The following is a 13,406-nucleotide window of genomic DNA, read 5'->3' on the forward strand; positions in this document are numbered from 1 at the left end:
AGCGAATCATCATTTCACTATTTGATTTTCATTGATTATTGAAACAATAATCATATAAATATATATTTTTTTAATTTCTCGTAGCTAATGCCCCTTAAGAGCACACCTCAGCTGTGCATTATCTAGTTTATTGCACAATAACAAATACGAAATGGTGCCTTTGTCTGGTGTTAAGTATGTTTGTTTATATTTTGTATTTTATTTACGCGAAAAAAACCTGGTCCAACTCTGATAGACACAATCCGATTAACCTCGATAAAAACATTTCCCGAGCTTATCAATATACCTACCGTGATACATTTAAGTTGATTAATAAGGGGAGTTAAGTTTATTCAAAACAAGGAAGTTGTTTGTTAACCCGTGTTAGATATGGCAACGGCTGCAACAGGTGAACAAGAATTTGACATTTTCACTTGTCCTATATGTTTAGAGAAACTTAAATCTCCTAAAAGTTTACCGTGTTCTCACAGCTTTTGTGAAGTATGTATCGGTGAGTTTATTTTATCGACAGAACGTCGGACGGGACATAAACTTTCGAGTTACCCATGCCCCGTTTGTAGAGCAGATGTTACGTCCACCAATCAAGAAGACGAAACATCACAGTGGGCATCGACTCTCCCGCAAAATTTATCATTTCCATCACAAATGGACCAATCAGAATCTAAGAAACAAGAGTGTCATCTATGCAAAACAGAAAATAATCAAAACGTAGCAGCACACTGGTGTCGGGATTGCAGTGATGCCTTTTGTGATGACTGCTTACGAATTCACAACCGTATGAAATTTTCTGCAGATCACAAGATTGTGAAAATCGAAGAAATTAGTCAGTGTGCCAGCGTAGGCGAGTCTGATTTTAGTTTGATATCCGATTCATGTCCGATTCACAAATCTAAAATTTTGGAAGCGTTCTGTTTCGACCACCAGACACTGTGCTGCGTGCTCTGTCTAACATTGCAACATAGGAAATGTGAGAAGGTTCATGCAATTGATGAAATTCAAAATCTTGACAAAGATATTATATTATCTCAACTGAAATCAGAACTAATCGAAATGAAAAATAAAGTCAATGAATTCAAAACAACAAGAGGTATTCACAAGAAAAAACTCGACGTTGTTTTCACCGAAATGGAATTGAACGCAAGAAAAAATATTGATTGTTTGAAAAAGAAGCTAAACAGTCTCCTGGCTGTGTTTGTAAAAGAACTGAACTTAAAACGCGAAGAGCAGAGAGTTTCTTCTGAAGAAAAGATGGATGCATTTGATAAACTTTTAAGTTATATTGAACAGTTACAAAACGCGTCAAAAACTGTCGAAGATCATTGCAATTTGAATCAAACATTTATTTTCTTCGAACGATCCAAAACTGATATCAAAGCTGTAGTAAAGGAATCAAGGGATGTAATAAATACAGAGTCAATTGATAATGCTGCATTTACTTTTTGCAAAATACTGGAACAAGCATCAAATGTTTCTTCTCTCGGCATAATAAAGTTTTCAAGATCTATCTCGATTGAAAGGAATACATTTGATAGACAGTTATACCCTTCTAAAAGTATTTTACTAGTTAAGAGTATGCCTCCACTTTGCTATGACAACATTTCGCTTAAACGGACTAAGTCGTTTAGTTTAAAAGCGTTTGCCATTTATGGGTGTGTTTTTGCTTCGGATACCATTGTTGTTTTGGGTGGAAGGGAGGCCTGTATGGGAGTGCAAAAAGGAAAAGTTAAGGTTCTCGACATAACAAACGGATCTATCACATCTGAATACAGTATTGAAGAAACAGTTAAAAGACTTTCGTACGATATTGAAAGTAAATCACTTTTTATTTCATGCTATGATTCTAAACTTCTCAGTGTGAAGTTTGCCAAAGACTTAAACTCACCAGTAAATATTAAAACAATGGCACAAAATGTTGGTGCTACATGTGTTTTTGAAAAGAATCTGTACGTCGTCGCTGATAATGCCTTGCAAAAAGTAGGCATCGAAAAGGCAAAGGAAGAAGCCATTTTAAAAACATGTTTTAAAACTAATACCGACTGTAAATCTCTTAACGGACTGGACATCGACTGCAAGAACAAACGTGTGCTATACACATCTTCAGCTTATGAGGTGGTATGTGCATCATTAGAGGGGGAGCAAATCTTTTCGTATAAAGAAAAAGATATGAAAATTTATTGCGTAGCTGTCTTTTCAAACGGAGAAATATTAATAGGTGATAAGAGTGGATCGGTTCACGTTTTATCAAAAGACGGTAAACAAAAAAGAACAGTTGTCAATAAATGCCATAAAGTAGTACCCATTTGTGATATCTGTTTAGACAAATCGAACACGCGTTCGATTATTTGTGGACCTGATTTCATAGAAATATATGATATCTTTTCTTTTAAATAAAAGATAAAACATTTGTAGATTTCATTATAATTATGATGATAAAAGTAAATCATTTTACTTTAATAACTACAAATTGATATACATATATATATATATATATAAACGTTAAAACAATATAAAAAAATCATTATATTTTTTTTTAAATAAACAATACAAATTCACTGTTTACGAAAAAATAAAATAGATATAGTTAATATTAGACAAAAATGATATATTACATTTCATTATGGAAAAGGAAATCTTACTATTAAAGGGTTGGTTATGAAACTTTATCTTCGCTGCATATTACAAATCATAAAATTGAGAATGGAAATGAGGAATGTGTCAGAGACAACAACCCGACCAAAGAGTAGACTATACAATACTATACAATACAATACAATACAATACAATACAATACAAATAGTTTATTTACGTCTCACCATTATAATCCACGAATACATACAAAAATATAAAATATTAATGCCATTCTAAAATTAGTTATGAGAGACAGGATTAAAATATATATATTAAAAAATTATTAAAAATAAATATCACTGTACACCTAGACGTCTTCTATCTTAAATAAATTTGCAGATTTTGGCACTATAAATAATAATACTATCACAGTTACTGGCTAGAACAATAGACAATTTATTCAGGTTGGAAAAATTAAATAGTTTGAGTGTTCTGACAAAATATTTTAAAAAGTTCATTTCGCAGATGATCCTTCAACGGATACTCTAACAAGACACGTTCCTCAGTTTCAACAATGTTTTTACAAGTTTCGCAAGTCCGTTGTTGCACGGGTAGCCTCTCACATCGTCCAGTCTCTAGGCGGATCGGTGCAACACCACATCGAAACTGCGCGTATACTCTTCTAGGCGATGGAACTATAACTTTGTGCATGTATTCCTCTGTGTGTAATGACGTTTTAAAAGTTCTATATTTCCTCAACTTATTTCCACCGTTACCATTCCTTTGAGATACAGTTTTATTGAGTTAGTTGGACCATTCATCGTACAATTGAGATAAAAGTCTGTCATACAGTACATTCTCAACCAAGGCTTAATCCACATTTTTGGTGTTATACAGGATCATCATGTCTGCTGATAAAAATTGTTGACGTATTCTATAGTTCCAGTTTTTACATTTACGTCCGTTCAAGCTACAAACTTCTGACCACTCAAAAATTTTGTAGTTAAATCTATTACGGTCCATTTTTTTTCGCCTACACCACTGGTTACTGACACTGTTCCATTGTTTTATAATAGCTGACCAGTATCCATCCCGAGTCACCTATTATCGCCGTATGCTCCATAGCTGATAGTGCTCCAAACTGTTGAATCGTATAGTTTAGAAAATGTTCGAAACGGAAAACCTCCAAACTATTTATGTTTCGAAATTAAAAGTCATAAAGCTCTGTTTGCGGCAGCTGCAACATGTTAAGCCATGATCTGGTAGTCCAAATGTTCTGTTAATACGAGTCCAAGATATGTATACTTATCGACTGTTTTAAAAGTTATATTTCTACATTTAAAAGTTGCTGCAGATCTTGGTAAAGAATTCGGAGACATTTGGCTTGTTTCCATTCACTGTCATATTATTGTTGACCTACCATATATCATTGAATCAAATAACGTTTGCAGTTCGTTTTCAGCATTGGCAAATAACACTAGGTCGTCAGCATATAATAACATCGAAACTTTTTCACCTCCAATATCAACTCCTAAATTATGTTAAGATGTTAATTAAATGTGTCGCAAGGTCATTAATGTAAAAATTGAAGAGTTAATGGCGATCATAAACAGCCCTGGTTAGGCCGCAACTCACATTAAACCAGTCTGTTTTGCAACCATTTATCCTCACACAGCATTCCACACTTTTATACAAGGACTGAATAGCGCTATATATATTCCCTTGAATACAAATACTAAGTTTCCGAAATAAAATGGTACGATCAATACAATCATATGCTTTGTGGAAGTCTATATATGCAACAAATGTTGATAATCGATTACACTTTCTTGTTTCTATAATTGATGTGAGCGAGGTAACATGATCAATAGTGCTCCGTCCTTTCCGGAAACCGTTCTGAACATAACATAAAATGTTATTCTCGGATTCCAATGCATTCAGTCTATTATTTAACACATGAAAATAAAGCTTATAACATACAAGAACCAACGTAATCCCTCTTTAATTCATCGGATCCCGCGCATTTCCTGTAGACGATTTTGGAATAGGGTGTATAATTCCTTTAGCCCAAATCTCTGAAATTATTCCCGTGAAAAACATTTGTTAAAAAGTTTATGCAAGAACAGTATCACGCTGACATTTTTAAAAAGATCAGCTGGTATTTCATCCACATCGACTGCTTTGTTTATTTTCAAGCTACGGACTGCTCGCTGCACTTCATCGATACTTATTTCATCATTTAGTTCATGTAATCCTCTACATTCGATATCAGGCTCATGAATACGTTGCGAGTCTATTAATGTTTCCGGTGCATTACTGTCATCGTTTGCATTTGATAAACCATAAAACGCATTTTTCCATTCTGATAGAACACTGTCTTTATCATTCGTGATTTCTCCATTCTGTAATTGTACTTCCATTGGGATAAGTTTACGTCGTTCTTGTCCAACGCCGATTCGTTCAATTTCTTTCCAGATTTCGCGTTGCTTACCACCTTCAAGTTCATCAATTCTCAATACTTTATTTCTCTTACGTTGTGCTTCACTGTCAAAATTTTTCCTTTTCAAAATGAACACTTTTCTAAACTCGCGTTTTCTCGACGTAATCTTACATTTAATTATGTCTTTTTCCGCTTCACAGACTTTGTTCCAAAGCACAGTAAGTTGATCGGACCTCCAAGGTTTCTTTGTGCGCCTCTTTTTACTACTTAGTCCATCATATAGTTTAACAGTTTTGTAGTCTAGGCAATCGTTCATTTCGTTTTTTAGTATATCTACAAAATTTCCATACAATTTATTGATGCTTCTGATTCACCGTGTTCATATACAACTGTAGAATTAAATCTTCAATATCTCGTAACCGATTATCCAAAAAAGAGCTTAGGATGTTAGAAAAATCGAACTTTTTCACTTCTGTTTCTTTACTTTTGTTTTCATCATGAGACTTTGTCAATTTGTCAAACACATATTCTCCGCTAGAAGAGAATGGTCGGGATTTGTCTATCCCAAATTCATGTATTTGGTTTTCATGTTATATTTGTTATTCTCGTGGTGTTTTGTCTGATGCTTGGTCCGTTTCTGTGGGTGTTACGTTTCGCTGTTATGTCGTTGTTCTCCTCTTATATTTAATGCGTTTCCCTCGGTTTTAGTTTGTTACCCCGATTTTGTTTTTTTTTGTCCATGGATTTATGAGTTTTGAACAGCGGTACCAAGTCAGGAATATGACAGTTGTTATCCATTCGTTTGATGTATTTGGACTTTTGATTTTGCCTTTTGATTTTGGATTTTCCTTTTTGAATTTTCCTCGGAGTTCGGTATTTTTGTGTTTTTACTGTATACTACTGTTGCCTTTATTTGAAACACATTGGTCAACTGAGTCAAACAAATTGTAGTTTTGCATTAGCTCAGACATCGTAGAAACCTCAAAATCGGAAAATCGACATACATTTTCATATGGCACAATACAATAGTCTACAACGGACGAACCGCGAGTCGACACATCTGTATAATTATTACGTTTGGTATTTCTTCCGTTTAAGATACAACAGTTGCAATTTATGAAGAAATCATATAAATTTCTCTGTATGCATTTGAAACGTAATCAATGACGTCACGCTCTATAATATCATCAACCCAAGGAATAAATAAAGTCTTTCATATCATCACATCTGCTGTTCAGGTCTCCGCACATAAATAACAAACCCGTTTTTCCATATGTATGAATCTGACTAATTCTTGGGCGTCAACATTACGGGTAGAACCTACAGGTGGTTAATAGCAAACACAGGCATTAAACTGAAATTTTCCATCTTTGTCGGTTATATTTATCCACATCACACCTTCGACTGATCTATCAAGAATGCATATATCATAAAAGGAGAGAAGATCATTCTTCACTAAAAAGCCTACGCCTCCTGAGCCATTTAATGCACGCTTATGTATTTCAGTCCTATTGTGACCAAACCATGTAGGTTAATAGTTTTGTCTCCTTTAAGATGGGTTTCTGCAATTTCAATCTAATCAAAACCTTATCTTTGCACGTAAGTGGCACGTATTAAATGTATATCTGGGTTATTGTCTACGTTGTTTAGACTCTGACGTTCCACAATCCACATCGCCACTAATATTTTCCATTTCGGTTATAGCCTCTGTGTTGATAGTTCCCGCGTGGACGGCGTTGAAAATATTCATCTGAATCTCTATTATAATTATCTTGTTCTGATCGGTTTTCATATTGTCGTTCGTGGTGCCGCTGGCTTCCATCACTGTAGTCATTCTGTTTCCGTATATTTTCTGCTGTTTTAACTTGTACGCTAGAGCCCCTCAGTTCAAGTTGGTGTTTCCCAATTGTTCGAACAATGATCCTCAAATTTGAATTCATCATTCGCTGAGACTTCAGTAGATCATGTTCCATGAATAAAGGCAACAGTATTATACCGCTGTTCAAAACTCGTAAATCTATGGACAAAAAACAAAATTGGGGTAACAAACTAAAACTGAGGGAAACGCATTAAATATAAGAGGAGAACAACGACACAACATTAAAATGTAACGCACACAGAAACGGACTAAGCATTAGACAAAATTCGATTAGAATAACAAATATAACATCAAAACCAAATACATGAATTTTGGATAGAAAAGTACCGTGACACGTCTTATAGTAATGTGAACTAACACTCAAATTTAAGAGAAAACAAACGACATAACGGAAATACAACGTTAAAATGTTACACACACAGAAACGAACTATGATGTAACAATGACCATTTTCGATAAAAATGTTTTTGAAGTTTCTGCTATCCTTAAGTTTTCGTTTTTCTTCCATTGCTTTTCTTTTATCATCACTCGAATGGAATGCGATCAACACGATGCCCGTAACATTGCCCTGTCTGCTTATTTTGCGTTCTGCTGATTTTATTTTTACGTCTTTGAGTATAAGGCCATCATTTATTAAGCCGGTGACTTTACTTATTATATTTTCACCCCTTGTTTCCGGTAAATTTCGAATAATAACATTTAAACGCGTATCTGTTCTTTTTTGCATTTCAGCGGTTGTCTTTGGCAATTGTGTTAAAGAGTTTGTAGCATTCGTCACTTCTTTGCGCAAAATCTCTATTTCCCCTTAAGGTTGTCCTTTAAAGTTATGATGTTATCGTCTGTTTTTTTTCCACTTATTTTGTAAACGTTTTTCAGCTTTCGATAGCGGTATCGACTTTCTTGTTAATCATGTCACTGATTTTCTTTGTTATACTTGTTTCAATTTTATAGATCCGTGTCGTCATTTTATCACAGAACGAGTTCATACTGACCGTTAGATCAAACACCATGGCCTTAAGATCTTTATCCTCGGGACTTTTACTTGAAATGAGTTCACTTGTCACTGACTTTGTGTTATCGCCTTCTATTATATACACTTTATCATTCATTGTATTACTACGCAGCTTTTTCACGTCTCGGCTATTGTTTTCATTTGAGAGTCGCCGTTTTCCTACTTTTTTCTTGTATTTGAAATCTGATGTACTTCCAATAATAGAGTTATCAAAATTACTCACGGGTCTTTCTTCGTGAATATCGGCTTAAACGGATTGAAGTCATTGCCTCTTCGACGTACTGCTCCGCCAATTCTTTACTCATAGGATCCATTCTTATATATATACAAAACTGTCCACTGATATATCGTTTTGGCTTTAACTTACATATAATGAATATAGTTTATACTATTTAAGTACTCCAACTCACAATAGACTATAGGAATAGGTATGAATCCACAACAATCACTATAATTTCATCAGAACAGAAAAAAACCAACATCTACATTCATGCACATGCGCATACCAACAGCCGAAGGCCATCAATTGGCTTTCAATGCAGCAAGAAAATACACACCCTTATGCATGCATCAGCTAGCCTCTAAACAAAAATATATACTAGTTTAGTGACAATGGACGTCATACTTAACTTCGAAATATATAAAAGAAACAAAAATAAAAAATCATTCAAGACTAACAAAGGTCAGAGGCTAATGAATTTGGACAGGCGCGAAAATGCGCCGGGGTTAAACATGTTTTTAGATCTCACCCCTTAAATACCTCTGCCCAATGAAAAAAACAAACACGCAACAATACGCACAGAAAAATTTAGGTTAAAAGAAGTCCGAGTCCGGTGTCAGAACATTTTTAATGCCAACGAATTTACAAATTGATAAGGTTGGTGCTATACTGGGCAGCGAGCATCAGTCCAACTTCTCCTTCATACTTGATTTCATATCTATTGTCATTTTCTAAAGGTTGGAAAATTCTTATTGAAACTAATCATATCAGGCATTTTTTCCCGATTTTAACAACATTTTTTGTGTATTTCAATCCGATAAAACATGTGAACAAACTACAAAATTAATGCTCAAATGTCAGTGTTATAATTTGATAGACACATACTTCGTTTATTATTTAACTAATATAGATAGTCAACCATAACTGAAAGTTTCAACTGATTTTTATATCAGAGTTATTATCATTGAAAGTTGATGCTACATTTTTTAGCATAAAACAAAAAAATGTTCAGCATAATAAGAAGGACACTTAAATGAGCGGAAACGGATAACAGAAATACGAAATACGAAATACGTTATATTTTATTAAAGAAAGCTCAATTATGAACATAATCATTAATAGCATAGATACAACAAAGAATAACATTTAAATAATCTTAACTAAAATAAATACTACACAAGTATCAAAGTATATGTGTTCCAAGGGGGAGTAAAAAATATCAGTAATCATTTTACATTATAAGCAGCAAACAAAAATTTCACACTTATATTCTATGTAAAAAACAAATGTTTATATACTTAGCTATATTTTTGCATTCATCAGTGTCTCCATTACCGATAGAGTGCTTCACCAAAGTCCTTCGACAGTAGAGCGATAAACACATTGTTCGTGTATACCAACATAAACCAATCCTACAACTGTCACACGACTGTCGAACGACAATCTCTCGATTGTCGCAAGGCAGTCCTGATACAGTTGCATGATTGTCTGACACAACTTTAATTGTCTGTCGTACGACATTGGTACGTTCGTCGTGCAACATATTTTCGATTTATTTAGAAGAAAACAATTCGGTGGGAATGAAAGTTTGGAAAAACATACCATCTGCCATTTAAAGAGGATGGCTATTCAACCTGAACGAAAACGCTTGGCCCTGCTGGATATGCGCCTTGCCGGCTTCCAACAAGAGCAAACTATATTGATTCGAGCCCATTCGAACAGTATAGGAACCAGCGACATGCTGGTTTAAATTCGCCGAACAATTTTAGTATAAAATTATACGAAAAACGTTGTTTACTTGAACCGAACTTATAATGACACTGAAAAATTTTAAAAGCAAATGGCAAATGACACGCAATAAATCGTACCTTCTTTTTATACTATTAGTTCGGAGTCAAACATTCGAGTGACCCGCGACTGTTTTGTTTTGTTTTTTTTATTTTTCATTTTGTTATGTACTATAAATATGTAGTTTTATGGCAATAAAATTTTGAATTGAATACGAATTGAATATTGAATCTAACCAGGCCACCAGTACCAGATATAGACATACTTTTTTTCAATTCTTTAGTTTAAACAAAGTTGATACCCATTTCATAATTTTTAAGAAACTTCTTTACACATGTGCATTTTTAAAACTTTCAAAATACCAGTATTTACTAACAATTTGTATAATAAGGAATTGTGATTCGATCCAGTCACTATAATGTAAGGTTATTACATGATTATAGGGGAATATTGTCCTGATTAGAGTTTTATATTGCACGAAATTGCGAGTGCAATATAGTTTCTACGACGGACAATATTCCCAAATATTAATCCAATAACCCTTTTATTGTAAAGCAATATAATATTTTAATATCTAAATTGGTGTAAACTAAGATTTTGTTGTTGATGACGTCATGAATTTTTAAGATTTATTACACTAGTGCAATGATATATACTCAAATGCAGTTAACTTAAGCGTTTGATAGTTCATTGATAACATTCTGACGTATCACAAACAAACAACTTGTTACGTCTCATTGCATCGGCCGAAAGATTTAAATACATCAACAATGTAGTCAGTGTGCACGTGAATTGACACAGGTGACCGACAATGGAATTTACTATGTTACTACGAACGTAAAAACAATGATTTGTATAGTTAACAAACCTTTGGTCAAAAGAATTAAATAAATGTTTTGTTAACTTCAAATAGTGGGGTCGAAATATTATACTGATAATTTGTTTTAAGTAATAGTTCTTTATGCATGCAGCAACTCAATTATCTCGAACCCGGCATGATGAGAAATATAAGGATAAAATAAAATACATGTGCCGCTTTTATACGGATGAATATATGAACCACTTTTGATTTCTTTCATACTGACGATAGGTTATAATCCTAACAATGTCGTTGTCACTAATAATAAGTATCTCATAATACTGATCCATTACAATAATTAATGAGGGGTTGCACTGACATTCCGCTTTTATTATTTGCATGCTATAAAACATACACACAGTAGCTATAAGCGTACCATAAACGGAGGAAATTGTCCCCCAAAGATAAAAACGAAATAACTTTAATTGTATCATTTGTGCACCTGAATGAATTCAGTGAGGGCATGTTGTTGTAATAAATTGAAATGTTACATCGGCGAGGAGTATTTCTTTTGTATGTGTGGAACTTATTACTAAATTAATACTTGTGAGAAATGTCTTAGTTTATAAGGAACAATTCTCGTTTGAATTGTTTTACATTGTCATTTCGGGGACTATGCGGTATGGGCTTTGCTCATTATTGAAAGCCGTATAATCCTATAGTTGTAAATACTAGCATCTGTGTCATTTTGGTCTCTTGTGGAGAGTTGTTTCTATTTACATAGATATAGGAAGAAGGGGTGTGAGTGCCAATGAGACAACTCTCCATCAAAAAACATTTATAAAAGTAAACCATTTTAGCTCAATGTACGGCCTTCAACACGAAGCGTTGGCTCACACTGAACAACAAGCTATAAAGGGCCCCAAATTACTATTGTAAAACCATGCAAAATGGAAAACCAACGGTTTAATATTTACAATATATAATTTGCGTTCGTTTTTCTACCGAGAATAGCAAAACCTCAAGTATATCGTTGGAGTTTATAAACTACATTTAATCACCCCCTGTGTCATGATTGGCCATCTCCGTTTTTTTCATAACAAAGCGTGGTTGGTTACATTATATGAATTCACTTACTATTTCGGGATTTTATTTTCTTCAAGTAAACGGAATCAGAAAAAAAAAATCACTTTCCTATGTCGAATAGTTATACCTAAAACTTGTCAAAGAATATGAAAAGTGTTTGATTCATTTTTCAAGTTCAACGTTAATTAATCCAGTCAATTGAGTAAAAGAAAAGGCAGGAGCAACAATTTGTGGGAGTCAATGAAAAAATATGTGAATTGATTATTTTTTTTATTGAACTTTTGATGTCGTCCCTTGATTTAAAGGAGACATTTAAATTGAATATTTTAACTGTTAAGATTTTAAAGTTTAAACTTTACTACCAATTGCAGAAAATTATAAAACCAATGAATTTCACATACACATTTATAAAAGCTAGAATTGATGTATGCGAATACGACGATGGAAGCTTTAAACGACCTTGACCAGCTACGTGAATATAAATCAGTCCATTCAACGTTATAGTACGTGTGTTCTATTTTCAAAGGTTTGAATTGACCAATGAAAATGATCGTTCCTTAGAGCATTAATCTAATAAAGTTTGTTTGACTGATTATGTCGCACGACCTTTCGCGAAGCTTAGTCGCAGTTAGGTGTAATTTAATGCACGCTAACCTTTGGTTAATTTCTGTGGGAAATATTATTATAATATTGCTATGCAATAATGTAGAATACTACTCTAATTTTTCATCAATACAAAACTGGATTTAGATGTTTTATGTTATTTTGAATTAAAATTAAATATTCTATTCAAAAGTAGATAACATATTTTTTTATTTGTTTTGAATCGCATTTTCCTGCATAAATGTTATTAAAATAAGCATATGTCTACCACTTTGTTAAACATTTCTCCTACAAGTACGTCAGTTTGTTTGAATAGGTATTGATTATTTTAAATACTGTACGTGTTAAATAAACTTTTTTCAACTGCTAATCAATATATGACATTTTAATAAAAACAAATAAAATACTCGGTGGAATTCAAGGGTAAACTACACACTAACCTGTTTATTGTATGCTTTGATATACTGTATATAACAGAGATTATTTAAAGCTCACCATCGATACTAGTTCTTTGATTCGGACCGGATAAAAAGATTAACTCTTTCTGGTACAATTTGCACAGACTCTGCTTTTAGCTGTAGTTTCTTTTATTATATTAAAGTACAATCTAAATATATATTTATGCATCTCAAAATGTATTTTGCCTAGCCTAGAAAATGTTATATTGACATTTAAGGTAGATAAGTTGTTATGTGTGTTGAAGTCTTTTATCTATGCTATCAAATCAATTATGGAAACGGGTATACATTTAACTGATATGTTCACTTGTCCGATATAAATCTCCTAAATAAATACCTTGTTCACACAGTGTTTGTGAAATATGTATCGGTGAGTTTATTCTATCAACAAAACGTCGAACAGGGCATACACTTTCAAGTGTCCTGTTAATAAATCAGTTGATATGACAAACAATCCACAAGACTAAACATCGCCGTGGGCATCGACAAAATGTATAATTTTTAGATGAGCTCAGTATAACAGGCGATAAACATAAATGTGTTTCCAAAGAAA

The 13,406-nt window shown here is 33.4% G+C and overlaps 1 protein-coding gene across 1 annotated transcript; it reads left to right on the top strand.

Annotated features, from left to right (window-relative positions):
• The first annotated feature begins 369 nt into the window (after positions 1–369).
• LOC134698098 (E3 ubiquitin-protein ligase TRIM33-like) lies at positions 370–3,716 on the top strand. The gene is made up of 2 exons (XM_063560390.1): positions 370–2,112; positions 3,645–3,716. The coding sequence occupies exons 1-2, from the start codon at positions 370–372 to the stop codon at positions 3,714–3,716; spliced, it is 1,815 nt and encodes a 604-aa protein (XP_063416460.1).
• Positions 3,717–13,406: the final 9,690 nt, after the last annotated feature.

Source organism: Mytilus trossulus, chromosome 14 (genome assembly GCF_036588685.1).
Source record: "Mytilus trossulus isolate FHL-02 chromosome 14, PNRI_Mtr1.1.1.hap1, whole genome shotgun sequence".
Lineage (NCBI taxonomy): Eukaryota > Metazoa > Mollusca > Bivalvia > Mytilida > Mytilidae > Mytilus > Mytilus trossulus.

Bases quoted from the DNA above. Each gene is read 5' to 3' on its own strand.
- LOC134698098 (XM_063560390.1), top strand. From the start codon at position 370: ATGGCAACGGCTGCAACAGGTGAACAAGAATTTGACATTTTCACTTGT. The intron at 2,113-3,644 runs GTATGTGCATCA...GTTTTATAATAG, and splicing joins CATCTTCAGCTTATGAGGTG to CTGACCAGTATCCATCCCGA.